This window comes from Haliaeetus albicilla, chromosome W (assembly GCF_947461875.1).
Source record: "Haliaeetus albicilla chromosome W, bHalAlb1.1, whole genome shotgun sequence".
NCBI classification, from domain to species: domain Eukaryota; kingdom Metazoa; phylum Chordata; class Aves; order Accipitriformes; family Accipitridae; genus Haliaeetus; species Haliaeetus albicilla.
Window position 1 is genome coordinate 2,055,363 of NC_091515.1, and position 27,984 is coordinate 2,083,346.

Sequence of the window (27,984 nt, forward strand, 5' to 3'; positions counted from 1 at the left end):
TGCAACGTTTACCTAACCTGGAGGATTAATCCATAAAACCCTCACTCTTGAGCCTTTATAGTGCTCTAAAGACCTGCAGATTCCTACAGCAAATATCTCCTTCTCACAGGGAGAGCAGTCACCACTCACCTGCTCTCTTCCAGTCGCTATCTCCGTACAGAAGAGCCTGTAGCCTTGAACGGGGCCATTTGCATAGGCAGGAGGATCCCAGGAGACAAGAATCGAGGTAGGTGAGGTAGACACAGCCCGCAGATTTTCCACCGGCCCAGGAACTTGCACTGCACGGAAAGGAAAGGACGGCATGAAAATCCTGTTCCCGCATCGCCCACCACTGCACCCGGGTCCCTGACGTGTGGCATGGCCCAGCCCAGCACACATCTCCGAGGGACGCCTGCAACGGCACTGCTTCAGCACTGTACACCTCAGAAACTCCGGAAAAAATACAAAAGGGATGATAAACCCATGGAAAATACACTGCCGAAAGACTATTGCAGATTTAGCGCCATGAATACATGAAATACTGAAAAGGATTGTTCCATCTAGGCTACATCGCTGTGCCTTTGGCTCAGAGGACGGACTTCATCTTAAAATGAATTTCTGGGAAATAATTAGCACAAATATCTAATGCATGCAATAGATGCATTTACCTTGTGGTAGCAGGAAATCAGAGACACGCAAATCTGATCATCCAAGACCAGTTCGCGCAAAGGACTGCCATTAGAGGAGCCATTAGTAAAAACCCGCAGGCAAGCACCAACACAGCACCCGACACAACCGAAGTCATCTCATAAAAACACTAACTGCGAGCTTAAAGCCGCTTTCCAGCAAGGCACCGCTTAGCTGTGTGTGTTTCTGTCCCAGCTCTGTACGTACCAGCTTGATGCTATTAAATTATAAATCGATTTGGTGCACCGCAGCAGGCTTCGGTTTCTTTTAGCAAGCAATTAGCCTTCAAAATCCCTCTGTTAGCTTCTACTTACACCATTTGCACGTACTGTGCACACATACCTGTTTATGCTATCTGTTTAAACTCCTTTACATGCTACTCACTCCCTTTTAGCTGCCTGAGGGATCAGAGATGACGGCTGAGATGAAGCATTAAGGGCGATCCTTGGCACGCTCTAACGAACGAGGGAGCCCACAAAGGCTGGGCTCTAGGCTGGTGTCCCTCCATTTAGCAGGGGTATGAGACCGCTCCTGCAAAGCCACAGAAACCTGGGAGCGCGGAGCAAGGCGATGGATTTGCTCCGAAGACATCATACAGCTCTTCGCGTAAAGCCCTACGTGAGTGGGCTGATCTCGGAGCGGATCTGCGTTGAGCAGGGGCTGGACCAGAGACCTCATCTGCAAACCCTCATTCGCCCTTAAAAGTTCGACCAATATTAACGACCAGCCCCAATTCTGCTCCTAACTAATATTCCTACGTTTGCACGGTGCCCAGCACTTACAGAAATTGCAGGGCTGTACCAAGCTCGTCTGATAAGCCAAATAATGACAACAAAATAGCCCATCCTTGAAACTATTCCCTGGTTTGATTAGTTCTGAAAATACAGAGGTTTGCAATAGGTTTAGCCTTATGTAGAGATCATCTGAAATGCAAACTTTTGATTGCCTTGACCAGATCACGGTGGTGGGTGAAGAAGCACAGAACTCCTCCTCAAATGACAACACAAAACAATCCCTTGCAATTGTTAAAAAAACCATACTTGATCACCTTTTGTTACATAGTCTGTATCTTCAAATGCTCCAATTTTACCCTAAATGTAAATTATCACACATCAACTACATCATGCTTTTAGATGTCAGCTTAAATCAGTTATTAAAACAAAAGAGCTAAAAAAGCTTAATAAACTCCTCTAACTACCAGCAGTACCAGAAAATCACTCCCTGCAAGTCTCAGCTGGACCTAACCCTAATTCCAGATGTTTGGAGATGAAGCTGTCTATAAGCTTATCTGTGCCTTCATCTCCAACTCCAGCAAAATTGGAAGGGAAAAAAACCAACAAATTATGATTGTGGGAAAAACGTAAAGGTCAACCAGAAGGTTATTTCTGAGAATCTTCAGCACCAAATAGTACCTTTTTACTTTCAATAGGGAGTGTGCTGTGGCATAAAACAAACTCACAAGCTATTGTGCAACCAGCAGATAACAGAATTACAGCTCCTAGAACAGGCTTTCCACAAAGTTACATCCCCATTACAAGGCAGTTTCACACTAACAGCTCTCTTTTGTAAATCTGGAAGCGTGCGGCGAGCAGCGATAGCTGAGGAGCGCCTGACCCTGCGCTCCCTCAATCCGTCCCTCTCCGGAAAAACAGGGATGGCAGAGCTGGGCACTGGGAAAAGGTGCCCAGAAACATCATCAACAAAACACAGATAGCCTTTGATCACAAGTAATTTCAGGTTTAGATGCAGTGTAGATATATTTAATATATTTTTATTTCCTTCGGCCAGCTTTCCTTTTCATTCTATTTCAGTATTTCTGACAGGCACTCTAATGTGCTTAAGGTCTCAGTATTTTCAGCACACACAAAGCATTTAATAATCTCTCCTGATCCCTTCTGTCAAATAACAATCTCATGAAAATTAGCATTACGTTTTAAATCTTTTCCTAAATTCTTCTTTTTCTAAATAGCAGAGAGGCCCTAGAACAGCTTTACATTCCATTAAAACAAGATATTAAATCATGTTTCTTCTAAAGTCAGTCTTTTACAACTACCAGCATCCTTTTTCTAAGAAAAAAGGATAAAGGAAAGAGGGCAGGCAGATGACTGATGCATTTTCTTTTACCACAGGCTCCACATAATGCTTCAATATATTCAAAAAATCACCATTCCTCTGAGAATGCCCTTCTGCTCCCACAAAAGATCAGTTCAGCGCCTCAGACTGTTTCATAAATACAAGCTACAACAACTGCTTGCAAAGAGTTTGATGCTGCTCTCACAACTGCCAGTTTTGGGGTTATTTGGTGGAATTACTCCTATTCAGTAGCAGTAAAAGCAATCAGGTCCAAAGCCAGAAATGGTCAAATGCTTTGCATTTTTTTTTTTCCCCCAATGCTGATTTTAGGAGTATGAATTAACTGCCTGTCTGTTATTGCTAACATTAGCTGTCAGCGTGGCTGATCTGGTATTACGGGGGTGAATAGCTGTATCCACGCTGTGCTGTAAGAATGTGCCTCACACTGCCCCAAAAGCCAACGTTCCTGGGGCTGAAAGATGATACTTACCATAGGCACCTGAGACATGCCTTGATTTTAGGTATATACTCTTGCAGAAATAAGTAACCGTGTTCTTATATTCACTGCAGAGGAGTACTGTTGTGCTTCTAATCTGAGCTGGCCCCAGCAAAGAGGGCTGTCCTCCATGTAAATGGGATGTCTTGCTTTTCACCTTCCAGCACTTCTCCAGTCTTACAGTCTATGGGCTATTTTTGGAGCTCGCCTCCTGCCAGCGGTCCCTACAAACCCAAAGATGTCACGTCCAGTTGGCAAGAGGCGAAGCGCCTGCAGAGAACGTCCATAACTCATTCCCTCCATCCATCTTATGGAGCAGTGCCGCGCAGCCGCGTCCTGTCCCGGCTGCAGATGCACCACATGCATGGGGCAAGCTGGGAGCCTCCGGCACAAGAAACCAAACTCCAATTCCTACCTCCAGAGTACAAGTTGAGTCAATGCAGCTTGACTTGAGGGTCAGCAGACCCAGAGGAGCTCAGGAGGAGGGCTTCACAGCCTAAAGTGGGCAAGAGCTGCTGGGAAGACCTGGCCACTTGTAGGGTATGAGGGCTTTAAGACTTCTAGTAACCCTGCAAGTTTGATTTGTTGTAGGAGCAGAAAGGGCAGGCATCGTGCTCCTCAAAACCTGCAGGAACACGATTTCAACTCTCACGAGCCTTTACTGTTCTTCCATAGAGACTTCCTCTTTGCTGCTGTTCAGTTAAACTTCTGATAATAATAGTTAATAAGATACAAAAAAGATACAAGTGCCTAAAATAGGAATGTAGGCAACTACGTCAAAAAATTGCTTGGCGATTGCCTAAACATGCTAAATATCTCTCTCAAATCTGACCTTTCTGTAAGTTTCTGAAGCTCTGCCTTCTGCACCTCAGGCCACCCTGCCTGTGCCGGTGGGAACCTGGCTCATAGCGAAGCCCCGCTGGAGACCAGGGAGAGGAGCATCTGAACTCCTTGAGCACAGCTCTGGCACCTAAAGAGTTAGTTACCCCACGGCCGTTGCCTTAAGCTCTATCACAAGACACTGACCTTCTTTCAGGGGTATTGACGGGCTCCAGCCTCGGGGCTCTAAGGTGTATCGATGCAGAATTGTGCACGGCAGCCTTTGGACAAGAAAGCAGAGCTGTAAATACCACCTTGAAGTTGAATGCCCAAATAGGAGGTGAAAGGATCACAGTCCTACTTCTTTTCTCTCTCCTTCTGGTCCCAGGGGTCTTGACTTTTGCTGCCCATAGTCCAAACCGACCTCCTGCCTAATGGGCATGATGCTGCTGCACCGAGTGTGCCGTTCAAAGCATTCATGCTCTGAATCCTTTCAGGTAGAAGACAGCATTAAAACTTTGCATTAAACCTTCCCAGGAGAGAGCACGTACCACTGAGCAGATACCACCACCATGCTTTCATAAGGAAAGCAAAACCACTTACCCAACTCAGTTTTTTTAAAGGAATATGCCCTGTTAATTCTGAGTTAGGCTTCCTTGGTCTCCAGCTCTGTGTCAGGCTAGCCAACTCCGTCATGAAAGCTGCTTTTTTAAAACATTTTTCCTAGTGATTCATTCTTCTCTATAATGAGATGCAATGATTAAAATGTTCTTGTTATTACATTTCACTTTTCGTTTAAACAGCTGTTTCTGTGCTGATCTGCACTGAAAACATTTCAAACATAAAACATTTATGAAGCTACTTGCAGTTATTGATAATAGAGTGCATGCTTTGATTGCGCCTTTGATTTCCACACCCCCCCCCCTTCCTTCTCTGTAGTTAACAGCTTTAACGATATTTCATTAAAATCTGGTTCCACGCTGCACGGAAAGATGCAACTTCAGAGAGCCTGCAGGCAGTGTAATTATTAACACAGCGAAACCCACCTCCCCGTGCCGGACACGCTCTGAAGACATGACAGTTGTTTGGCAGGACTGCCCCGGACGCCTCCAGTGCTATCCACAAGAGCTGGCATTGGAGTCAGCTTTTGGAAGTAGCTGTCGTTTATATTTTCACAGAGTCTTCTGGTTTTCATTAGTTCGCCCTTTAACTCCTCACGTGGCGCCCAGCTGCGCACCACAGATGGACGCGTGAATCTAATATTCTTGGATTTGTTAAGGAATATGGCACCGGGGATGGTACCACCAAGTGATGTGATGGAGGTGGCTCAGCTCCGAACTCGGCAGCGAAGGGGAAAGGGCCTCTGTGGAGCTGCCTTTACCAAAGGAGGTTTGGAAACGTGTCCTCCCCCGTCCTCCTGCTGCAGAGGGGCAGAGGATCTGGGGCTCAGGGGAAGGACGGCGAACTCAGGGGACCTGTGCATCGCCAGAGACCCCGAACGTGCCAGTGGGGCACAATACCACAATACAAATTCTAGAAAGTCTGGACCAAGAAGCAGGTGGGAGTATGGTGTTATCTTCTTACCCTGGGATCCAGTGATAGGATGCGTGGGAATGGTTCCAAGCTGTGCCGGCGGGGTTTAGACTGGACATGAGGAAGCATTTCTTTACCGAGAGGGTGGTCAAACCCTGGAACAGGCTTCCTCGAGAGGTGGTCAATGCCCAAAGCCTGCCAGTGCTCAAGAGGTATTTGGCCAACGCTTTAACTTTTGGTCAGCCCTGAAGGGGTCAAGCAGTTGGACTAGATGATCATTGTAGGTCCCTTCCAACTGAAAATCTATTCTATTCTTGCCAAATAAATCCTTCGCCAGAAATGGGTAAAAGAGTGGCAGCAGAAGCAGCTCAATACCTAATACAGGTGTTCCATTAATAAAGAAACTTTAAAAAGCATCTTCAGTACCCAGCGTTTTCACTCCTGTGCTTATTTTGCCTGACTTTCAAACTTTTAAGCGTATATCGCAGTGCACAGTTCTAGGAACTGAACCACAGTAACCAAACTGTTAGCCCTGCTACTAAACTCAGAAAGGGAACAACATTTTAAATGGTCTCCTACTATTATTTTTACACTGTAACGATGGGCTGTATTTGTGGCAGGAAAGCCACAAGATTGCGGATGGAGGAAGAAGTACTCTGTTGTAACAGTTTCCACTGGGGAGCAAAATTTATGATGATTTCACTAATGTCAATAAGCTACTTGAAAGCAAATACGGGGTGCAAACACAAACACTAAAATAATGCCATCAAAGAAGAAATATTCTGCAGTCAGTGAGATAAATTCATTTAGAAAACAAGCTTTTGTTACGAATTCCATCTGCTTCTGGGCGTCCAAACATACCCTGCATTTGTTTGAGGTCTGAAAAATGGAAGGAAAGCCTTTCTGAATGGAAGAGCATTTACGACGGCTGGAGGCCTCGCTATGCACTTACATAAAATGATAGCATCCGCAGAACTAAAAAGCAACTCCTATTGACTTCGATAGGGACAGAAATTCAACCTTTTATTTTGAGAAACAGTGCACAGAAAGATAGGTTACAGCAATCCTGGCTCTGGCTCAGACTTCCAGAGGGAGCTTGGATAAATAATTTAATGCTTTTATGCTTCAATTTCCTTCCCATAAAATGGCATAATAATATATCTCCTACCCATTCTTTATCTTACCTATTTATATTGCAAGATTTCTGGGGTAGGAAGAAAGGTCCAGATAAAACAAAGATGAATGTATGTCAAACGGAACTGAGACAGAATTTCAATTCCTACACCTGAAGCTATTTTAGAAATACTCGGCAGCAGCCCATTTTATAGAACACCTTCTCTTCGACCTTCTCCTTCTCCCGGTGCTGTGCTACTGCTCCTGCAGAGGACCGGAGCGGTTACGGCCGAGCACCTCGTACCCTGCGAACCCCTGGTAAGGCAGGACTAGTGACGGCAGTGCCCAGGTCCCTGATGGGAGCTGAGCAGGATGGGTGAACAAACGCCTCTGCAGCAAAGTGATGGGCTCAGATATCCCACAGAATCAACCGATATGGAAGGGGTCAACAGACCAGGCTGAATTGTTTAAATGATTTGGCATCTCCCAGGAACAGTAAGCTGGAGTGCATCCCTTCCTCAGCTGCAGAGGTTCAAGAGTCTCAGGTCTAGTCCCTCCATTAAATTAGGAGAAATCATAGCACAAACGGCCTCCATCATAATTTAGGTCTCTAGACATGGCCATCCTACAAAGAAAACCTGTCTCTCTACAGAGATAGCTTTGTTTCTGATCAAAAGGTTTGAGAAGAGCTTTGTACCACCATTCATTAAAATGTGGTGGCATTGGATCAGCTGGCAGCACTGGGCAGGTCTCTTCCCCGTGCCCAAATCAGGCTCGGTGAAGTTTATTTCATTTCCAGCTCATTACCAGTGCCCCAGTCACCGTTGTTTTAGGAAAGCTATAGGGAGACAAATACATCCCAGCGGTCTATGGCTCAGCAGAAATTTTTGGATGCATCTCTGCAAATCGACACACCAGTGCTCTTGTCCAGAGAAAGATCAGACGGTGCCAAAGCCAACTACCAAATCTGGCTGGTGAAACACTGCCTGGTGTCTCACCAACAGCGAGCAGAAAGGACGGCGGCATCGAAATGCTCCCTTGAGGGATGTAAGGGCGAAGGAAACGGACCCTAGTGCAAAAGAGCTTCCAACTGCAACGTCTTTCATACTGGTAAGGTGACATCTTCGTCACTGTCATCTGCCTCCCAGTGCTTACCCACAGCCCGAAGCACCATCCCCTCTGCACGCAGGGTCAATCCTGCCTTGGCGAGGGGTGCCAAGGGTGGTCCGTCTGTCCTGCACCGCTCCTGCCTGAGGGGCATCCAGGCAAGGGCCACTGTGCCACTGCATTACTGTTTGCATCAGCAACCTGTAAATATGGAGATTTCATGCAAATGGTGCAATGCCTTGATTTGCATAGCTGATTAAGATACGCTCATCTGTTCTGCAGTTTTCTTTTTTCAGGTAAAAGTGGTTTTAATTTTCTGCTCCTTCTCGGCAAGTCAGTCAAAGCAAGTATTTTACTTGGCATAATGGTGCCTTTGCATCTCAGCAGACCTGGAGCAGAATTACAACACACTTCGAGCCAGCAAAGCTTATTATTTATAAAAAGCAATGATTAGGTGACAAGCACTGAATTCTTCATATCAACCACCTCCATGAACCACTAAAAGGCAGGAGTGTGTGGCGTAGACAAGCCTCAGAAATGGAAAATTCCCCTTCTCGTTTAGAGCATTTGGTATATTTTCACTGAAGCAGATTATTTCTGGTAAACATGGTCTTCACAGACATCAAAACATTTGGAAAGAATAGTGACAACTTTTGCTTAGCAAGAAAAATGAAGCAAAGTAATTCCATAATGCTGAAACATCCAGTAATGCTATTTTCAAAATGAAGTATTTATTTTCTAAATAATTTTTAAATTACTTGCACTGATTTTGGTGTAAGCTTTTCACAAGTTTTACAACACTGGATGACAGGATGTAATGTATTGTTTCATTAAAGAAAAAAAAAAAAAAAGGAAAGGAATCAAGAATTGTTTTCGCTGTACTTCAAAATACAAGAGCCTCCAGCATCATCATTTCCTGTGAACCCCAAACTTCTGGTCCTTGCCCTACTCTTGCTATCCTCAACACATATTTAAAGAGTCTGATGGAAAACACAAAATAGTTTTAAAGAAGTAGTAAGCAGAGAGAAATGTTTTTAATAAAATATACTATCACTATTCTTTCACAAGTAAATTTTAAGTTCATGAAAAGCAGGCAGAGATTATTGTCAGGAGAGGATAAGATCTGTTAAAAACAATAGGAAAAAAATTTTCTGAAAGAATATCTCAAAACCTCTCAGGAATGACGAGGGTCAGAGGTATTTTCAAACCCAGCAAAGCCAAAGAATTTTTTTAAATTTTTTCTATAAGGTATAAAAAGATGAATATGTGTCTCAGAAGGGAAAGTCTTTCTGGTATAGTGCCAACCTCAGTAATCAGAAGGAAAACAACACTTGAGCCTGGCACTGATTCGCCACATGTCGAACGTACCAGCAATTCTGCCCTACGCGAGAAGCCACGGAGATACCTACTCACAATTGCAAGAGGAAGGATTCAGTGTACACATCTGATACAGTACGTATTCCTCATCTACGAGGTTTCTTCCTCTGTACAACAGAGGACACCAAGAAGGTCTCATAAAGGGGATGCAAAAGCATTTGAATTCTGTTTTAACTAGAGTATTTCATATAGCAATGCAACTTTCTGATGAGACTGACACTTTTCAAAGGAGGCAGAAGAGCTGGTCAGAAAAAAATACAACAAAACCAAACCCCCAAAAGAAAAGACTCTGTGTTATTTCAGTTAATTAAGATGAATGATGAACAGCAAGCAATTTGTGGTTCCTTAAATTGAACCCAAGACAATTAGGAAATGAACAATTTTACTTTCTGGGTTTGATTTGTTTTTCATTTTAACTCTTAGTCTACCAAGGTGGTAACATATTCTCCCACTATTAATAAGCTGAATCTGCCCTCCTAACTCACAGAAAAGAAGAGCTTGCATGATGTCTTCAAAGGATTAAGATTCCAGCATGTCATCACCACTGCACCCATTTTGGAAACAAAGGGATGACGATGGACAGGAACAAAACACCTTGCTCAGTGTCATTGCACAAGTCAGCTGGAAACTTCAACTTCAGAGAGCTTGTGGAGTTAGCACCATCGATCAGTAAGAATTGAGCATTTCTTCGGGTCCCCTCACAGCTTCAGAGGCCCACGGCTGCAGAAGGAGCAGAGCTGGGGCAGAAAGGCAACGGGGTGGCACCACCACGGCAAGATGCGGGGTGGAAATGCACTCAGTGATGGAGACGATTTGGGAAGATGGAAATTTTTTCAACTGAGTAAACATCTTGAAGAATCTGATCACGATGGGCTTTATCGAAATACTGGAAGAACTGACCACACGCTCACCTGACCACTTTTTTTGCTGCTTGAACAGGAGGTGACAATCAATCTAAGCTTCAAGAAAGGTGTGCAGAATATTTTCCTCTCCTTTGCAACTTTTTTTCCACAGTCTCTAGGAAGCAGTACAAAATAAATTTCCATTTCTCTCTTACTTAATCCCTCCTCATTGTAAACGGCCTTTACAAAAGTCTTAATCAAGTTCCCCGTGACGCACAGGGAACCATACATCCAGCAGGTAAGTGCAGATGGAGTCACTGAATCTGGCTTAAGGTACTGCATTTTGTTCCACAAGAGAAACTAGAAATTCAATGGAAATAGAAAGAAAAAGGAAAAAAAAAAAAGGCCATGGCACTAAAGCTAGCCAGATTCTGAAGAATAAAACAGCATGAGGTGATCTTTAATCTCAATTATCAATGCTAACAGCCTTTATTAACCAACCCTGACTCCAGCTGAAATATATCTAAAAAGCAACAAGCTGGCCTGACCACCCCTGCGGCATGTACAGACCCAGCCCCGATACAGCAGATGTGGCCAGGGAGCACAGGAGCCGGGAACGGGAGCAGGCAGATCGCTTGCCATGGGAAAATGGCTCAGATTCCCCACAAAATAAGATAAATTTCTACTTGATTTGAAATTATACCTGGTGTAAAAACAAAACCACAGGAAACAAAAAGACAAAATTCCTACCGCAGATGCGTTCAGGGGATCTGAGTTCGTATTTTCCATTGAGAAAATACAAATTAATTCCACAAGAGAACAGTAAGGAAACCAGGGCCAGGGCAGACTCATTACCCAGACCCATGCTGGGGACACCACCAGTGTCCCAGTCTGCTCCTGCAGCAACCTTCTGCAAAGTGAACCACCTTCCAAGAGTTGAGACTGAAGCAACTCTTCTCTCTCAAGAAAAAGACAAAAAAACCACCCAAAAATACAAGGAAAGAAAAAGTGGATGGGAAGCCAAAAGCAGGACAGAAAACCAGACATCACCATCTTTCCCTTTAGGTCTGCCCAACTTTTAGAAAGGAAGATACGTTTCATTAAAATTTAAAGCAATTGAAAACCTCCCCCCCCGCCAATGCTCCACATAAATTACTCATAAAATTAAAGAACCATGCAAGAATGGCATAAAGTTACCCCAGGGTGTATTTTACTGAGCCATTATGGAAGAATACACACAAATGAGGAGGATATTAATGACTCCACAGAACACATTTTTCAGTACTGCTTCACCCTTTCATCAAATGACAAGAAAAATTCACTACCGCGGCACTATACTAGAGATGCTTATGTTTTCTGCCTGCCCCAGCTCTCTCTTAGAGATTGATGAATATATGAAATATATATAAATACCCCTGCACCTTGCAAAACAGACTCTGTCCAAACCCAAAGTGGCCATTCATTATTCTGGGGATCTTTCTGTACACACAAAATTTGGCAGAGTGAGAACGCAGACTCGGACTGAGACTTTTTTCTACTTTAAAAAAATATATGTAATGCTGTTGCAAACAGATGGATGGAGAGCAGGAGCGCCATGTCCTCAGTTCATCACTGTAACAGCCGATGCAGGACAGGCTGCAGCAGAGAAAGCTCCTGATGGAGCCCACAGCTCCCTCATTAGATGGGATTAGCTGCAGGTCTGTTAAAAACTAGTAATTTTTCTTACATCAGTACATGATGGAAAGGGAAATCCCTGCCATGAAGGATATCGTTTAAGCAGCATGGATAGACTTATACCTGGGTGTGAGGAAGGAGAGAGGAAAAGATAGACTCAGCGAATAGCCCAAGTTGGAAGGGACCTTGGAAGATCAACTGGTCCAACCTCGTGTCAACATTGCTTATTTATACTCTCCCGATGGAGAAACCAAGAGGCTTCAATGATCTGCCCAAAGCCACAGAGCCTCGGCTCCAGCCCTCCCAATTTCTTAAACGCGAGCTCAGCTTTTCCTCCGCCCAGATCCGTGGCCATTTTGCACTGCAGAAAGGGGATTCTCATCTCCCTGTTCCCCAAACCCTGATCAAACCCACTCTGGCGGGAGGTCTGTGCCTGCCCAAACTCATTGCAGGGCTCTCATTTCAGCAGGACCCTGACTATCACGAGATCGTTTAGCATCATTTATAACGACAACGTTATCATCATTGTGACTGAAACCGGCATCCAAAATAGCTGAGTAGGAGCAAAGGCGGCACCAGTGCCCTCTGAACTACTCAGCACCCGACAGCGGCAGGATCCAGCCCCGCGTGGGGACCCTCGCCAGCCCTGAGAAGTGACGATCTGGCACCATCTCTGCACTGGTGTCTAAAATGGATGGGTCCGATACAAGTCTTCAGAAAATTCAATTACTCCAGCACATGTTTATTCTGCAAACCTAATTTGCCCAGATCAACATATATGGAGTTGATTATTGCTCGATAAAATTGTCATCTTTGTGGGTTTTAAAGACATCCCTGCCTTCCCTTGCTTTTCCATGTGAAAATTCATTGCATTAATTTTAATGGCCTTTTAATTTTCTATGTGGTTTTGGCATTTGTAGAAGAAATGTATGTTAAAAGAGATTGCAGTTGCAATTTTGTCTATGTCTTTTTAACGTTTCCTGTGCAACAACTTCAAAGAATATTGTCTCCACTGAAAAACTTGTAGCCAAAAAAAGCTGCCACCGAACCCCAGAACTTTAACAGCTTCTGGTGCACTTGCTTTAATGCAGTATTGATGGCAGTTTTTGCTGCTAGTTGTCTTAGCAAGAAGATTCAGGTGCAGCCAGTTTGATTAAAAAAAACAATTGATTAAAAAAACAAACAAACAAACAAAACCCCAAAAAACACAAAGGGACTGATTTCTGAGGTTACATGAACCAGCCTCTAAGGGGAATTGAAAGTAATTACAAAAGCATGGATCTTGGTGACCAAAGTCACCCAAGTCTCCTATGCAAGTCAGATTACGCTCTAGCTGCTGCAAAATGGCCCACTCTCTCCAGAAATCTACCCCAAATCCCTGTATTTCTGTTTCAGAATTTCCATTTTCAGGACATTGGGGTGAGGAGCACAGCTCCTCCCGGCAGCTCCCCACCTCGGGGACAACCACGGGGGGTCACAGATTTGCTCCTCGCAGCATAGCACGGGAGGGGAGAGACATATGGGGACACAGCTGGGCTTCTCTTAAGTAGGTATAATAATACTTCCCTACCTCAGAAGGATACAGTAATTAATTATTCCTTATAAAGCCCTTAAAGATGCTCGGGTAGAAGTTGAGATGTCAGCGCACACTAAATTGATTTCACTGAAAGGGAGATGGCAAGAGGCAACTTTATGAGGCTGGAGTGATGCCGTCAAGTTTCTTTGGGGCACACCAACATGCTTTCCTATTCATCTCCTCTTCCACCAACTAATACACACATCAGGGAGACACGGATTTATTAGGAAACTGGTTTTAATTCATAAGGGTTGTGAAAAGAAATGAGCTGGTCCCACAGCAGGGAACAGCTTTTAAAGCTCGGATGGACAATTTCAATCCTCCTTGCGAGAATAGATGTGTTCCTTTATTCTCTACTACCAAGCTGCTTTAACAGCATCTTGAGGAGCCAAAATAATAACTCACAAAGTCTCCACATGTGGCATGAAAAGATTAGACATGGCTTAAGCAAGCAGGGATTTAAATCTGGACTGATAATACTGTAGTGAAATTATATACCATAAAGGCAGAGAAAAAGGGGTTGTAGTTTACCAAAAAAAAAGAAGAGAGGAGTGTTAATCTGGGGACAAAAACCTTCATATAAATCCAGCCCATATATTCTGGATGATTATTTCAAAAAGCTGGAACTTGTTCTGTTGATCTTTTAAACTGATTACTGAGCAAATATATGCACTTTTAGAAACAGGCACTGACAGACATGAATTTCAGATGTCCTTTTTCATCAGCTTTTTCTTCTTTAACAATGCCAGATTGCATAATACTTCTGCTATTTTCAAATAACGTGGAAATTCAATCTATGTGCAGCCACGTAATTTATTGTACAATACTTACAGCATGTTCTAAAAGACAGCCACATAGAGGCTGACTGCCTCCCAGGACCAGAGAGACTTGTTTCAAAATGATAAGATAATTTGGTCAACAGTAAAAAGTGAAAAGAAAAAATGGAAAGCAATATTTTCTCCATGCTCAAATTTGACACTTCAGAGAAATCTGCGAGTTATTAAATAGGAAAGATATTCCAAATGTCTATGCTGCACATTAAACAGAGCTGGTAACTCCGTGCCGTGGCAGCTTCAGGCGGTAACAGCAGGGGGTAGCGGTGCCTGCTTTTCACTGGGGCTTTGCTGGGGAAAGGCATTGTCCTGACTGGAATGATATTTTACTTCTGTAAATATATATATATAAATATACATATATTAAAAATACAAACATATACAGAAATGTGTATATGCACATTTGCGCCTGCGCGTCTAAGCAGAGATAAATTACTAATAGATAAACGATCCTGATGGTTAGTTACTTAATACCTTACTTTCAAAAGGTTCAGATCCATAAACCGACTTTCAAGAATTTTTTCCCCAAAAAGGGCTGGGATACAACCTTGCTTATTTTTGCACATGGCAGTTGCGTAACTGCAGATAAGTGCAATAAGTGGGAGAGCAACCTCGGAGCAGGAATTGAAGACGTATCTAAAATGCAAGGCCAGCCAGAAACACAGAAAGTGACGTATCTCAGGTGATATTTCACTAACATCACTACTCTTGGGAGTTTGGGAATTGATGACAGGGAGTAAAATTCACGTTTCGTGATAAACAAAGCCATAGCCACAAAATCTCAGAATAACGTCAGTTGAAAGGTCCCTTTTCCCCTTGTTCACACCATCCCTTGCCTGGCCAGGGGACATAGCACATGTTCTCGCTGGCCCTAACAGACACCTTTCCTGGGGCTCAGCTTAGCTGTAAAAGGAACCGAACGGTTCAAAAGCCACCTAAAGCCACCTCTGGAGGCTCGCCTTATCACAGGATTTGCTTCCAAGCTCCTCTTCTCCTCCCTCCCTGCCCCCGTGGAGAACCATTCCCACCTCCTCTACCTGCTCCCAGCAACAAGTCACCTGCGGCAATGAATCAAAAAAAACACATTTCAGGGCTTTCCAGCACAGCTGTTATCTTCACGTAACAAGGGGTTTTCAGACGAATACTGCCCTTCAGTTAAATTTCTGTACATGGCAACGTGTGATGATGTAGAACAGTTTCTGTTAAGCGTTAGATTTCCCACCTTATTACAGAGGGAGAGCGTATTCTGGCAGGGACTTACTGACAGAGCGTTAAAACAGCTGAGCATCCCACCATCACCCCTACGGTTCACCAGAGCAGTCCAGCACACATCAATATGAGACACAGCACCCATCCCTGTGCTCGGAACTATTCTTCTCAATAATTAATTTTGCCATGGAAGAGCTCAAAAGGTGTTTCAATCCTCTCTGTGCAAAAGCCCCTCTTGGACCTTCCAAGTGAGAAAAACTGCAATAGCACAAACTCAAGCAGAAGAAATTTCTCTTCTTTCGGGAGACCAGACGTGTGCCGATACTTACAATACAATGAGACATACAGAAAGAGAAAAGTGTTTACTGAAAGGTTGCACCTGCTCCAAAGATTTATAAAACAAAGTTACGGCTAAATGTAAACAAATAGAAATATTTCCTTTTAAACAAAAATAAGCCAAAACATTTACTCTAGTGGCAAGTTTTTGTATCTTTCAGTAAGTTTATCATGTTTCCTTGTAAAAACCCAACTCCTTAGGAACCGTTGCTGCCACCCACGCCAAGACCCTGTTCCTGCGCACACTCACGCTCCGGCTGCGTGGCGACCTTGACAGGCTGCGAGCTCTCTCCCGGTCCCCACTCGTTGTATGCCACCACTCGGAAAGTGTAGGTCTCCTCTGGTTTCAGGTTCCCCACGGTAAGTTGAAGTGTCCCAGACTGAGATGTGTTGACTGCCCGTTCCCTAAAAAAAAAGAGAAAAAAAAACACACAAAAAAACCCCCCATTTTAAAATGCATTTGGATCTTAAAGCATTACTTATTTATGCAGTTGGTAGCCTGCAAGGTATGATTACTTATCAAACTTCGGTTTGAGGCTTGTTCGTCTATAGGGGTTTTTTTTCATTTTTACTTTAAAAAGCCTAATTCAAGTAATGGGGCCCACTGGGAATGCTGCAAGTGCTACAAAAAAAGACTGGTATTTTAACGCTTCATAAGGTACATCGTGTATTGGTTCTTTGCCTTTCTTAATATAACAAAAAAGGAAAATTGATGGAAAGAAATCACTATTCAATACAGGAACACAACTCTGATATAGGAAGCGAGATGCATATTGGTCTGTAAACATCCAGCTAATAAAAACTGGGTTTGGATTGCCCTGCAAATCGAGCCCTCGTCAGTGCTCCCTTTTGCAGCTGTACCTGCAAAACCCCCACCGCCACCCATTCTTTCACAGGCAAAGGGACCAGGCGGAATTTTTTCTACGATGGTGCTACCACCCACCATTTCAGAGGTCTCAAATGAAACCCCATTTGTGGAGTTTGCACTACGCTACCCCTTGGCAAGGCGAGCTGCCCAGGGACAACCTTCTTCTAATGCCCACGTTGGTCAGACACCAGCCCACATTGGCAAACTTGGCCGGCGGCTCCTGGGAAGCTGGTGCATGGGGCCACGCAGGTACTTCTCCTCCTGAGCTGTGACACCGAGCCCACCTCTTGTCCAACACTAAATTAGTTTCAAGAAACGCTGCAGCTCACTATTGCCTGCATCAGCCAGCTTTCTATTTCTGCCCAACCTGGCCAGGAGTTTGTTATCATGAGCCGTGGCAAAAAACGCGATTGATACTCCTCCACCAGCTGCTCCCAGTGGCGAGTCCTGGGGTAACTGGCCGGTGGTGGTCTCCAGAGTAAAGGTACAGCCGAGACATTGGGAGGTGGCAGTCCCTGGCCAGGGAGAGGTGCAGGACATCGTCCTCCCACCGGGGCAAGAGCCATGTAATTTTTCCTGGCACCAGGAGCACCCAGAGCCGAAGGGGTATCTGCATCCTAGCACGGGTCAAGCAAAGCTCTGCCCGGCTGGGGCTTTGTGCTGCCCGGGGAGAGAAACGGCTGGTGAGAAAGAGACAGACCTAGAGTCATTAACGTGGGATTATCCAGGAAAAACACAATCCCTAAACAGTAAAGCAGGGTTTAAATTGGATGAAATCACAGTCATTTCATGGACAATCTGCAAACAGAAGTAGGTAAAATTGCTTTTGTAACTGATTTATTATGGGTGGCATGCCTCGCTCCTCTCCTTTACTAGAAGCCCTCTGAAAAGCTAACAACAACAAAAAGGTAGATTTCATGCTGCAGAAAAAAAAAATCATTTAAGACCAAATCAACTAATTGTCAAACTTTGTGTAGAGGCTGCTGTGGTTCTCTGGGCTGCAATAGGCATAGCAGCAATTCAGAGAACAGAGATTATTGTTCCTTTGGGGAATGTTCCCTCAAAATGAAATTTCTCATACCAGAGAACAGCCCTGTCCTCTGAGCGCCAGGCTCCACCGTTGCTCCGGCCCTCCAAGAACTGACTGAAAAAAATTGTGTGAACGTTCCCTGGGGATAAACGGTCGGGTCGTCCCTTAGCAGGGACAACGGGAGTTTAGACGGGAGTTTAACGCTTCTATTCCAGCAGAAAGGCTTTCCATTGCACTTGATAACATGAAAGGAGAGCTGTGGATGGCTGCTGCTCCCCGACGAGGACACGGCAGGCAGAGCCTTTGCTCTTTCTAACCGGGCAAGCTGAGCTGTGCTTGACCAACTCGCCTAATTTTATTCTCTTGCCTCTTACCTCTGGTTTCTGTTTGCATTGAAAATGGCTCCAATGGATTTGTAACCAGCTGTCAGACTCTGAAAGCAGCGGTACAACCGGGGGGCCAGATGGCCCGTAACATCTGAACTGAACAGCTACGATATTTCCATAAACCCTTTAAGAAGCAGGAGCCCACAGAAGAGAGAAAAAAATATATACCCAGCGACTTCCTACCTGCAGGATGACAGCACTGTCAGCAACTGTCTCTCATTGTATACGTCTTTTTTGTTAACAGCAAAGATGCAATAAGACCACCTTTCAATACCAAAATAGCAGCAAAGAAGCAAGAGAAGAAAAAGGAGATGAAGCGATAGAAGAAAACTCCAGTCAGATATCTGTTTTAATAGTTCTCTGCCACAGTGGTACCGGTGGTGACACATGTATGCAAGTCTGGAAAGGTGGAATGGTTTGTGGCATTCTTTCAGTAAGTCTTTCCCCATTATTTAGTAAGAAAGAAGAAAAAAAAAAACCAAACCCATACACATATCTGGTGCCCTCAGCACTCACGTTGCCATTGAGTGACTTCCTGAGCCGAACCAAATCTGCATTTTAGACTACAGGGGCTGAACCAGCACAACTCTCTCATCCTGCGTAGTTTGGGACGTAGATGTGAAGTGCTATGATGAGGAGTGCAGTCCTGACACAGCCCATTCTGTACCTGATGCTGAGGTTGCAGAGCAACAGAAAAAATCCAACCCCACCACAGAGGCACGAGGAGACCCAGGACTGTTGTTCCTCTTCTCAGATCTGCATTTGCTGCATCACATCCCAGCCTGGGCCATTTGGAAACATCCAAGCAAGTGCTTCGATTAGACTAACGCACTCACCCTCAAATGCAATCTCCGCAGCTTCGGTGTTCACCTTCCGTTGGATTTCAGTGGTGATACTAAAGCCCAGGACACTTCTCTGTGCAAACCAGGAGCTGTATAACCACCCAAGTACATCAGGAACCAGGATAGAAGTATCTGGTTATTCTCCTGGCATAGGTTTCTGGAATTTCAGCACCCAGATGATCACAGACACCCAAACGGGTCTGTCTCCCTCAAACTGTCAAAGCTCTGACTCCATGGGTTTTGGTTTCTGTGGCAATGTAATTGAGCCATGAGAAAAAATTATCCCGTTTGTTTAAATGGGCCACCTGCCACGGGCAGTGACGTCTTCTATGACGCCTTAAACCCTCCAGCTAGCAAGGAGAAAAAACTCCCTGAGAATACAACAGCACTACCCTTGACTTTGTAAAACAGATGTCTAAACCAGGTCCGATAGATTCTGTAAAACACGTGGCTGTCGTCCTCCCTTGAGCTCCAGCGACCTGCCCCGCCGGCACACACTCAGGCTGAAGGTAGGCGAGATGAGTGGCACCCACGTACGAAAGTCCATCGTGTGCTCCTGCTTACCAGCGAGGGGTTAACGCGTTAGAGATGCTACAGCAATGCAGGAATCATCTCAAAAGCACCAAACATCCTTGAATCAGGCACCTTTACATTTGGGGTTTTCTTTTTCAGACCCATCTAGGCCATAAATTACAGTCTAAAAATAAAAGACCTTGACTAAAGTCATCCACTTTCTTGTAAAATGGAGGCTTCGACATGTAATTTCCAGTGACTGAAGATCATGTTACATTACGGTATCAGCATGTAAAAAAAGATAATTACAGTTCCCATATATCTCTTAGGTGTGTAACAAATGCTTTTATAATGTTTCAAACACCTAATTAGTTACTTCAAGTAAGACAAGTCATGTTAATGCTCCTTGCTGTGAAATGAATACTATTAATTTTAAAATGGACGGACTTTTATTACCTTGAGTTCTTTTTTTTATCTCCCATTATCATTCTCCCACAAAATAACATAAAGTCCTTGATTATAATAAGCAAACCTCAAAACTAATGTAAATAGATCATCTGGGAATGATATTTCAGAACTTCAGCTGAATTCTGAAGATAGACTTTAATCAAATATAAGTTTTTGTATTCAATTAAGTGGTCCCTTGATTCATTTCTTCAGCCGGCAACATGCAGGAAGCTAAACTGGGAGATCTATTAGCTTGTTGTGACTATCTATGCATTTATTAATTTGTTACTGAAAACAAGTTCTAGCGCATGTTCAACTAAAAATAAAACTGGTCCCAATCTTGCAAAAGAGTCCTTCGTCAAAGGGTTTTAAGTTCAGCTGTAATACTGCTGATTTCCAGGGTCATTTTCTTCCCTTTTTTTTTTTCTTTTAAGATCAGAGCATTTAATTTCATTTATTGGGAAAAATGGTTGCTAACAGTCAGTTAAAAAAGAAGGATAACTACAAATCAGGACCCACTATTTAAGCCAACTTGACATTTCAAAGGTTGCAATCAAAAACTGAACAGTATTTTGGGGCTTTGCATCTCATCTAAAATGCTAAACAGAAATATATTACCCTACAAATATTTCTCATTATTTATAAATAAATATAGTGATTTTTTTTATTGTAAATTACATTTTAAATATAGTGACACAAATTCTCACCAGGAAGGCAGAATTCATTTAAAACTATGCACAGGTAATTAAATATGTCTTGAGATTACATTTGAGGAGTTATTTTTTGGTTTAGAGGTAGATGAGAAACAAATCAGTGAAAATAAACAATGTCTCTTTCTTTGTGGTGACTAATATGCTACCGCATAAATATCAAATGCCTGCGTGAATCAATGCTCGCTCATTGAGAAGCAAACCAGCAGAGACAGAGGAAAAGAGGGAACAAACACAGTGAGGCTGAGAGCAAACCTGAATATCAAAATCAGATCAAAATTTGAACCTGCCTGTGGATTGAGATATCGAATCCGGCCCATTTTGCAAATGCTCAGAACAAAAAATTGCTACTTTGAATCAGTTTGCAATTAAACGTGACCAACATCCAGATACAAATGCTGTTGGTTCGGAAGGGGTTTAAAGATGGAAATGGATCCAATGCTTCCCACCTGAAGACCACCTCTAGCTAAAAAAAACCCCAATTAATTAAAATTAAAGCTTCAACAGCACATGGATGTGAGAGATGCCGGAGCATTAGCAGTAGATCTCGCAGCACCCAAGGACAGCCCTGTTCCTGAGAGCTCACCATCTGGGCAGCAACCCAGCAGTAAAATGGGAAAGAAATCAAAAAGGCAGAGATTTACCCGCTACATTGGTAAACTCTGCATTTTTAATCTTTCAGATGACCTTTTACTTGCATATAAAATAGGGGTTTTTTTTCAGTGAGCTTATAACATCAAATGAAACCTAAATGAGCTCCCTTCTCTTCTGGGACACTTCTCCTGCGAGGCAGGATGGATTTTTATGGTCTTTGTGAGCATGTACATGTCTATACCTTGAAGAGTGATATCCACTGAAATGCATGCATTATGTTCTACTGTTATATTCCACTATATTTTAACAGAAAATAAGCACAATCAAATGTACGCTACAAGTTATGTGTCTACTAACAGATCCTATACACAAAATCCTCTATTTCTGCTTGTTTTTTCGTCAACAGTCCGCTCTTATCAGCAAACGTTATAGAATATCTCACTTTTAAACCTGAACTTTTACCTCAACCAGAAACTTCCCTAGCTGCAGGTGTACTGGTTGGCTGTTTATTTATTTCCTAATAGATTTAAGGTTTGTTTTATCCTTTTCTGAGAAACATGCCTTTTAACTTTAAGTGCTCTTTCCAATCATCCTTATCAGCAAGCAAACCCATTTGATCCCACGCAGGATGCCCAGCTGAGCATGAAGATTAAAGAGCATCCCATCAGAAGGGCTCTGGTGATTACGCTACGGCAATAAGTGCAATCACTTCCAAAAGGGGTTTCTTTGAAAGGGCTGAGCTGAAAAACCCTTATAAGAGAGATCAAAACAGGGGAGGCTGTTTTTCCGGATGGTCCCTGAAATGGCCGGGCGCCCTGTGTGTCGTGTTGGCTGCGGTGATGCTGCCAGATGTCACGCAAATCCTCCCCGCTCTCGAACCCGGGAAGATCGCCTTACTCCAGACTTACAGTAATTTCTCTGACAATTCCTTTGCATCCCTGAGGTTAATGTCAAATCCAATACTTATTTTCGTAAACAGAAAAATAGCTCTTTAGTAAAAAAAATGTGCAAACAATAAACAACTCAAAAATTCCATGGAAGCTTTTTCCTTTAAGGAAAAATACATCAATTCTATCTCACAGTTTGTCTGAAAGTTTGCAATGCTACAGGTGCATATTCAAAAGTTGTAAACTGGAAGTGGTATTTTGAGTCTCTTGCTGGCAGGAACATAACAGAATATTTATTTTGTCTATTTATTTGTTTAGTTATTTTAACACAGAGCCCACAGTCTTCTGCAGAAGACTCTTTAACAAGGCGTGCATCTAGCTGGGAATGGGACTAAGGCACCCTTCTGGGACTCAGGACTTTGAGCAGCAACATGGAAATTCTGGAAGAAAAATTATTTTGAAGTATAAAGGAATCTGGGGTGAGCTCTCTTCACATCTTTTTTAATCTCAGAAACACCATTGTTTAAAGGCCTTATATAAGAATATCAGTATTTTCACTTCACTGCTGAACTAAAAGGCTGAGTTAGAATACGACTCAGTCCAGTTGCGTGTGGCAGCTCTGACGTTTTTAAGACAGTTAAAATAAATGAGATGCGATTACAACAGTGCCCTCCGGCATTGCCCCGACATGGGCGCTTCATGCCCATCCACAAATCTCAGTGCGCTTTATAAACAAAAGGAGATGAGAATCCCCACACACAGATGCACAGCACAGGACCCTGCTCCGTTATTACTGGTGGCGATGGCTGCAGACAAATGCTAGGACCCAGATGTGCAAAAATATTTGATCCAGTCGTGTGAATCCCGATTTGGTACCCAAACAGGGAGCGACAAGGGAGCCGCTGAGCATCTTCACTTCCCACTGAACTCCTTCATCGCTCTTTTTGCATCAGTTACTTTTCTAAGGCCAATTAATCCCCTCCCCAAGTGCCTTACAACCTTCAGTATAACCCTTCCTGATGCCCCAGTGAGGCGTCGTTCTCATTTCGTACACACTAGTCACAACTGGAGACTCGATCTGATGCAGGATGGAGATCGGAGCCCTGACCCTCTGTCTCACCCTGCTCCTGTCTCTCCCTCTCTGCTCCCAGTCAGGCTCAGAGGGATTTGTGGAAGGTGAGATGCCCGTGTCCGACCTGTGACCCAAACCCAGCAAGCCTGGCTCCCACCCCATGTTTTTGCCACAAACTCGCCCCCCTGCCTACGTGCGGTTTATCCCACAAGTGACACCCTGCTGCAGAAGATGCTTGCCTGCAGCACCGGCCTCAGAAATGCCAACTTGAATTTAAGAGCTTTCTTTTAGAGAGAGAGAGTGCGTTTCACACTTTCATCCCAAGTGCTTTGGGTGTTGTGTCCTTTCAGGCTGCTCAGCCGGACCAGATGGATACACGTCTCTATTTAGGAGCGTCTGCCTCTTGCAGCAGGTACTGCTGCTGGAGCTATCAATGTCTACAAGCATTGAAACAAATTAAAAATCAAACCCTTATATATAGAATCATAGAGTCCTTTAGGTTGGAAAGGACCTTTAAGATCATCAAGTCCAACCATTAACCTAACACTGCCAAGTCCATCACTAAACTATGTCCCTAAGCGCCACGTCTATATGTCTTTTAAACACCTCCAGCGATGGTGACTCCACCACTTCCCTGGGCAGCCTGTTCCAGTGCTTTGACAACCTTTTCGGTGAAGAAATGGCCATATAGCTATAAAAGAAAGCTGGACCTTGTTGGAGATTAAGATGAGAAGCTTGCGAATGTCCAGCTGGGGCAGGAAATTTTGCCTGCAAGACTGAGCCCCTTCAGATGAAGGATAAGCCCACACTGCGGCAGCGGGGAGCTCACTTTGATAACTGTGGGGTCCCACTTCTTTAGCTCTCATGAATCCAATACAGGTCTGCTCATTTTTCAATTAAATATAGGTTCTTATTCAAGTCCCCTCAGAAGCTGAGCTGCCATCAACACCCACACAAGTACTAGTCACCAGCCGGCAGCTGAAGTGTATCGTAAGTGCAGCAAAATACAGGACAGGATACTTCAAGTGAGTTCTTCATAACGATGTACAGGAAAAGAAAAACACAAGATTTTTCTCAGGCATAAAATCATTTATGAAGTTAGGAAAATAAAACAAACCCCAAGTAAATGTGCAGTACTTTTCAAGTGTGAAATGAACATACACAATGAGGAATCATGCGAATGCCAATCTATAGTGCCATTATCACAGAAGAGCTCTCTGCTCTGCAGGTCTAACCCATGAGGCTAGAACGGCCCAGGCTGGTCCATTTATTTGCAATCACGTAAAATCTTCGCAACCCACTCCCTGGCTGTTTTCAAGGTCTTAAACCGTTTGCACTGCTCTAAAAGCAGTCCTTCTCTCCGGCTGATTAGGGCTCAATAAATTCACCTCTCCCAGCGATGCAAAGAACACTTGAGCCTGTGTCTTCAGAGGAAGATGAAAGGTAAAATATGGAGCTAACAATACTTTATGTTAGACGGTCAAGTAATAGCTGGAGGAGGTAAGATCCATAGACATCACTGTCAACACAAACAGCCCTTCGTGCCAAGACAACGAGCGCTGTTATATAAATGTTGATATGTCATCTATAAAACTATACGGCAACGAAAGGCATTTCTAGCTTCACGCTTCTTTAACCACGGGGAGAACACAAGGTTGAGAACCATTTGCAAGATACTCGTGAAGACCTCAGGCCCTCGTAGGGCCATCCCCCCATCCAGAGGAGACCCACGGTCCGTTGACACCTACCTGTTGACGCCATCCCTGGAGAAGAAGACCGTGTACGTCTGGACGCTGCCTCTGGCTTCTGCGGGTGGGCGCCAGCTGAGACGGACAAATCGGCTGGAGACCAAAACAGGGACCACATCTCGGGGGGCAGAGGGGAGGACACTGGAACTTGGGACAGCTGGAGGGGAAGGAGAGGAGTCAGTCAGAGAGGCCGGTGGCACGGGGGTATCGGGGCGGGCGGGAGGTGCCGTGGTGGTCATGGCTGAGGTGTTAGGGAACAAAGGGCCAAGGTGGCATGGAATAAGCGTGAATAAAATGACAGGGGATGAGAGAGAGAGAAAAAAAAACTAACAGTAAAATCGCACCTTGAAATACACCATCCTGAACCATCATCTAAAGCGAACAGCAACACACAAAACTCAAGTAGGCTACTTCCATGGGATAACTGGAAATTATTTCTTGCACGAGCGATCAGTACGACACGTTCCTTTGTTCGCTCCTATTTCACTGGTTTTGCCTCTTGTGCCCCAAGCAGCAGAAGTATTTCACCTCATAAGCCAGCAGTAACTGACCACTCAAAGCCTGAAGCCTACGAACTGATGGGTTTGGGAAGAGCAGAAACTAAGTAGGGTGCTTCGGCACACGACTTACTAGATAATTGCATCGAAGTGGGATAAAACAAAAAGAAAAGACAGTGAAACTTGATATTAACACCGTTCCCCATGGAAAAGTGTTCAGACTATGTGCAGAACCAAGAAATGCCTAAACTGCAGATTCAAGCAGTAAAATTCATTTTAGAACAGTACTTATTTATAGAGTTTAAGGGTTTGGCTGTTGCCCACCAAATCTATGTGAAAGCTGGCCTGCCAACATAAATTAATTTTTTTTTTAATTTTTTTTTTATTTAACAGTATTTTAAATGATAAGCTGCCTCCTGATTTAGCACATGCACCTTATGGAGGACCCACAGTCACCTAACTTTCTCCGAGAGCAAACATGATGTATAAGGTCCAATTTCATGAGCCATACCGGCCCTGAAAAGCAGGTTTTCACCATTGGTATCGAACCAAAAAGCAATTTATTTTTCTTCATTCTTGCCAATCTTTTTTGGTCAGTCCCTATGCATGTATTGTGAACTATATTAGTAGCATTAATTTACCGTGAGAGCATTAACAGTGTTGTATTATCTAAACAGCTTATGAAGAACAGCTTCATGTAAAAAGCATGACGCTCACTGAATACTAGCTTAGCGTTTTCTGATATTATCCCTAAATTATTATTAAAAGCCATTAATATTGCTATTATTAATAACAAACATTATTACCTCTTATTGTGATCAATCCAAAACCAGAGGGAATTAGGGAATTTCCCAGTGGCACTTCCAGAGTAATGATGTGTTGAAAGAAAATAATAAGCCACAGTCTCAGCTCTTTTGGCTGCAAAGTTGTGATCCATTATTTGCACTGAGATTGTGTTTAGCGTCCTTAGTCATGGGCCACTGATCTAAATAATGTGCAAACACAAGGCTAAAGTATAATTCTGTGTACATTTATATTACGACGACGTGACTATTTTGCTTCGTGGTCAGAGCAAGCAGATTTGGGTTTCTGGTCTATCCTATATGTTGACTCATGTATTATAAGCGTAAGTGCATTGTCGTCTTCTAAAGAGGGCTGCGGTAGGTAAACACCTCTAGAGAAGTACCAAAGGCAAGATTGGAAAAAAAAACCCCAAAAAACAGAGCACACAGACAAACCTGTGAGGCTTTTCCAGTTGAGTTCTGGTACTTAAAACACAGCAATTCAGAGACATCCCCATTATTAACTACTTTGGCACCTGAGGGGCTATAGAAACTCTGAGTTTTCCCCCGAAAAACCCTGGTCCATGGTTCCTCCACCAAATATCCATCCTCCTGGTAGAGCACGGCAGTCTGGCACCTCTCTTCCATCAAAACCCATTTAGTATTCAGAAACTTGCGCTATGATCAGCCCCGAGTCCAGACATGTACATTTAGGTGACTATGTGTACGTGACTACATATATATGGGTGTCTAATCTCCCCCCATAGAAAATGAGGACATCTACCCAACACAGTTGATGGAGCCCATAGAGCTACTCAAACTACCAAACAGCGTCTACCTTTAAACATGCTGAATAAGTATCTAAAATCTGGAGGCGAATCCGTACCCTTCGTGACCCCATGCCTGTGGATGCGGCGGCGGCTGACCCGTTCGGTGTCAACTTAGTGAAATAACAGCGAAAAAATGAGGCGAAAAGCAGCAAGATTGGGACTGAAGCTCCAGTCCACTAAGCATGTATTTTACTCTGGCTTTCAGTAAACTGTGTAGAGCTATCACTGACAAAAGCAATTTCACTTTTATTGTTGCTAGCAGTGAATAGCAAACATATACAGTAGAATAGTACAATACGGCGAGACATATAACCTGAAATTATCTCAGCAAGTAATGTCTGAAATCCTTCAATCTTTCATATGACTACACAAGATCAATCCACCATTGGTTAAACCATCTTCATCAGAGTCTGACAGGCTCCGATTTTAGCCTGATGTGGTTTATATTAACTCCTCATGGAGTGCATCTTTCTCTGCTCTTGTGGCAGTGTGAATAATCATCTAGCTCTGTACAAAGCAAGCATAAAACTGGATTGATTCATTTTCCCTAAGTGTAAATGACTATACAATCAACAGAGAAGATCTGAATACAGGCCTGATAGGAACTGATCTTCATGTTTCCATTTCGGAAGCCAAATGGAGCACCTCAAATTCAGAACCAACCCCCCTGTTATTTTTAATCCAGAATCAGCTGTGATTTGGGGGACCTTATTATTATTTTGCCAGTAGGACCTGTCTTTGCACTCCTAAAGCAAATGTTCTTCAAAAATGCAGAAATATGTTTGGTGTAGATGTCCAGGACCTGCTTGTTTACAGCCGTTATTGGTAAAATACAGAGCAGTTACAAAACATGCACAACTTAGGGGTTTTAAAACAACTAAAAGCATAACATCGTGCATGACATCCCCTTTCACCACTGCTTCCCACATACAGCAGTCATATTCCTATTATTTTTAATTAGAAACAGCCCACAAGACCTAGTTCACAGAGACAGGGGTTTTTTTTAATACTTGTCATACGTTGGTTTGGGTTTTGGTTTTTTTAACATATATGTGCATGTCTACAGGCAGGTGGGGAGAGGAGATCCTGGCAGCAGCAGCTGTCTACCCTTTCAATGGTGTTTG

General features: G+C 43.6%; 1 protein-coding gene across 2 annotated transcripts in view; it reads right to left on the bottom strand.

Moving 5' to 3' along the window:
• Nucleotides 1–27,984, bottom strand: part of DCC (DCC netrin 1 receptor) — a 571,720-nt gene that overhangs the window by 149,389 nt on the left and 394,347 nt on the right. The window contains exons 8-10 of one of the 2 annotated variants that reach the window (XM_069774824.1): nt 24,752–24,908; nt 15,905–16,059; nt 130–278 (exon numbers count right to left, since the gene is read on the bottom strand). In XM_069774824.1, coding sequence (XP_069630925.1) covers nt 130–278; nt 15,905–16,059; nt 24,752–24,908 — 461 coding nt within the window. Of the gene's footprint in view, nt 1–129; nt 279–15,904; nt 16,060–24,751; nt 24,993–27,984 lie in introns of both variants that reach the window. The other variant, XM_069774823.1, reaches the window with a different exon arrangement.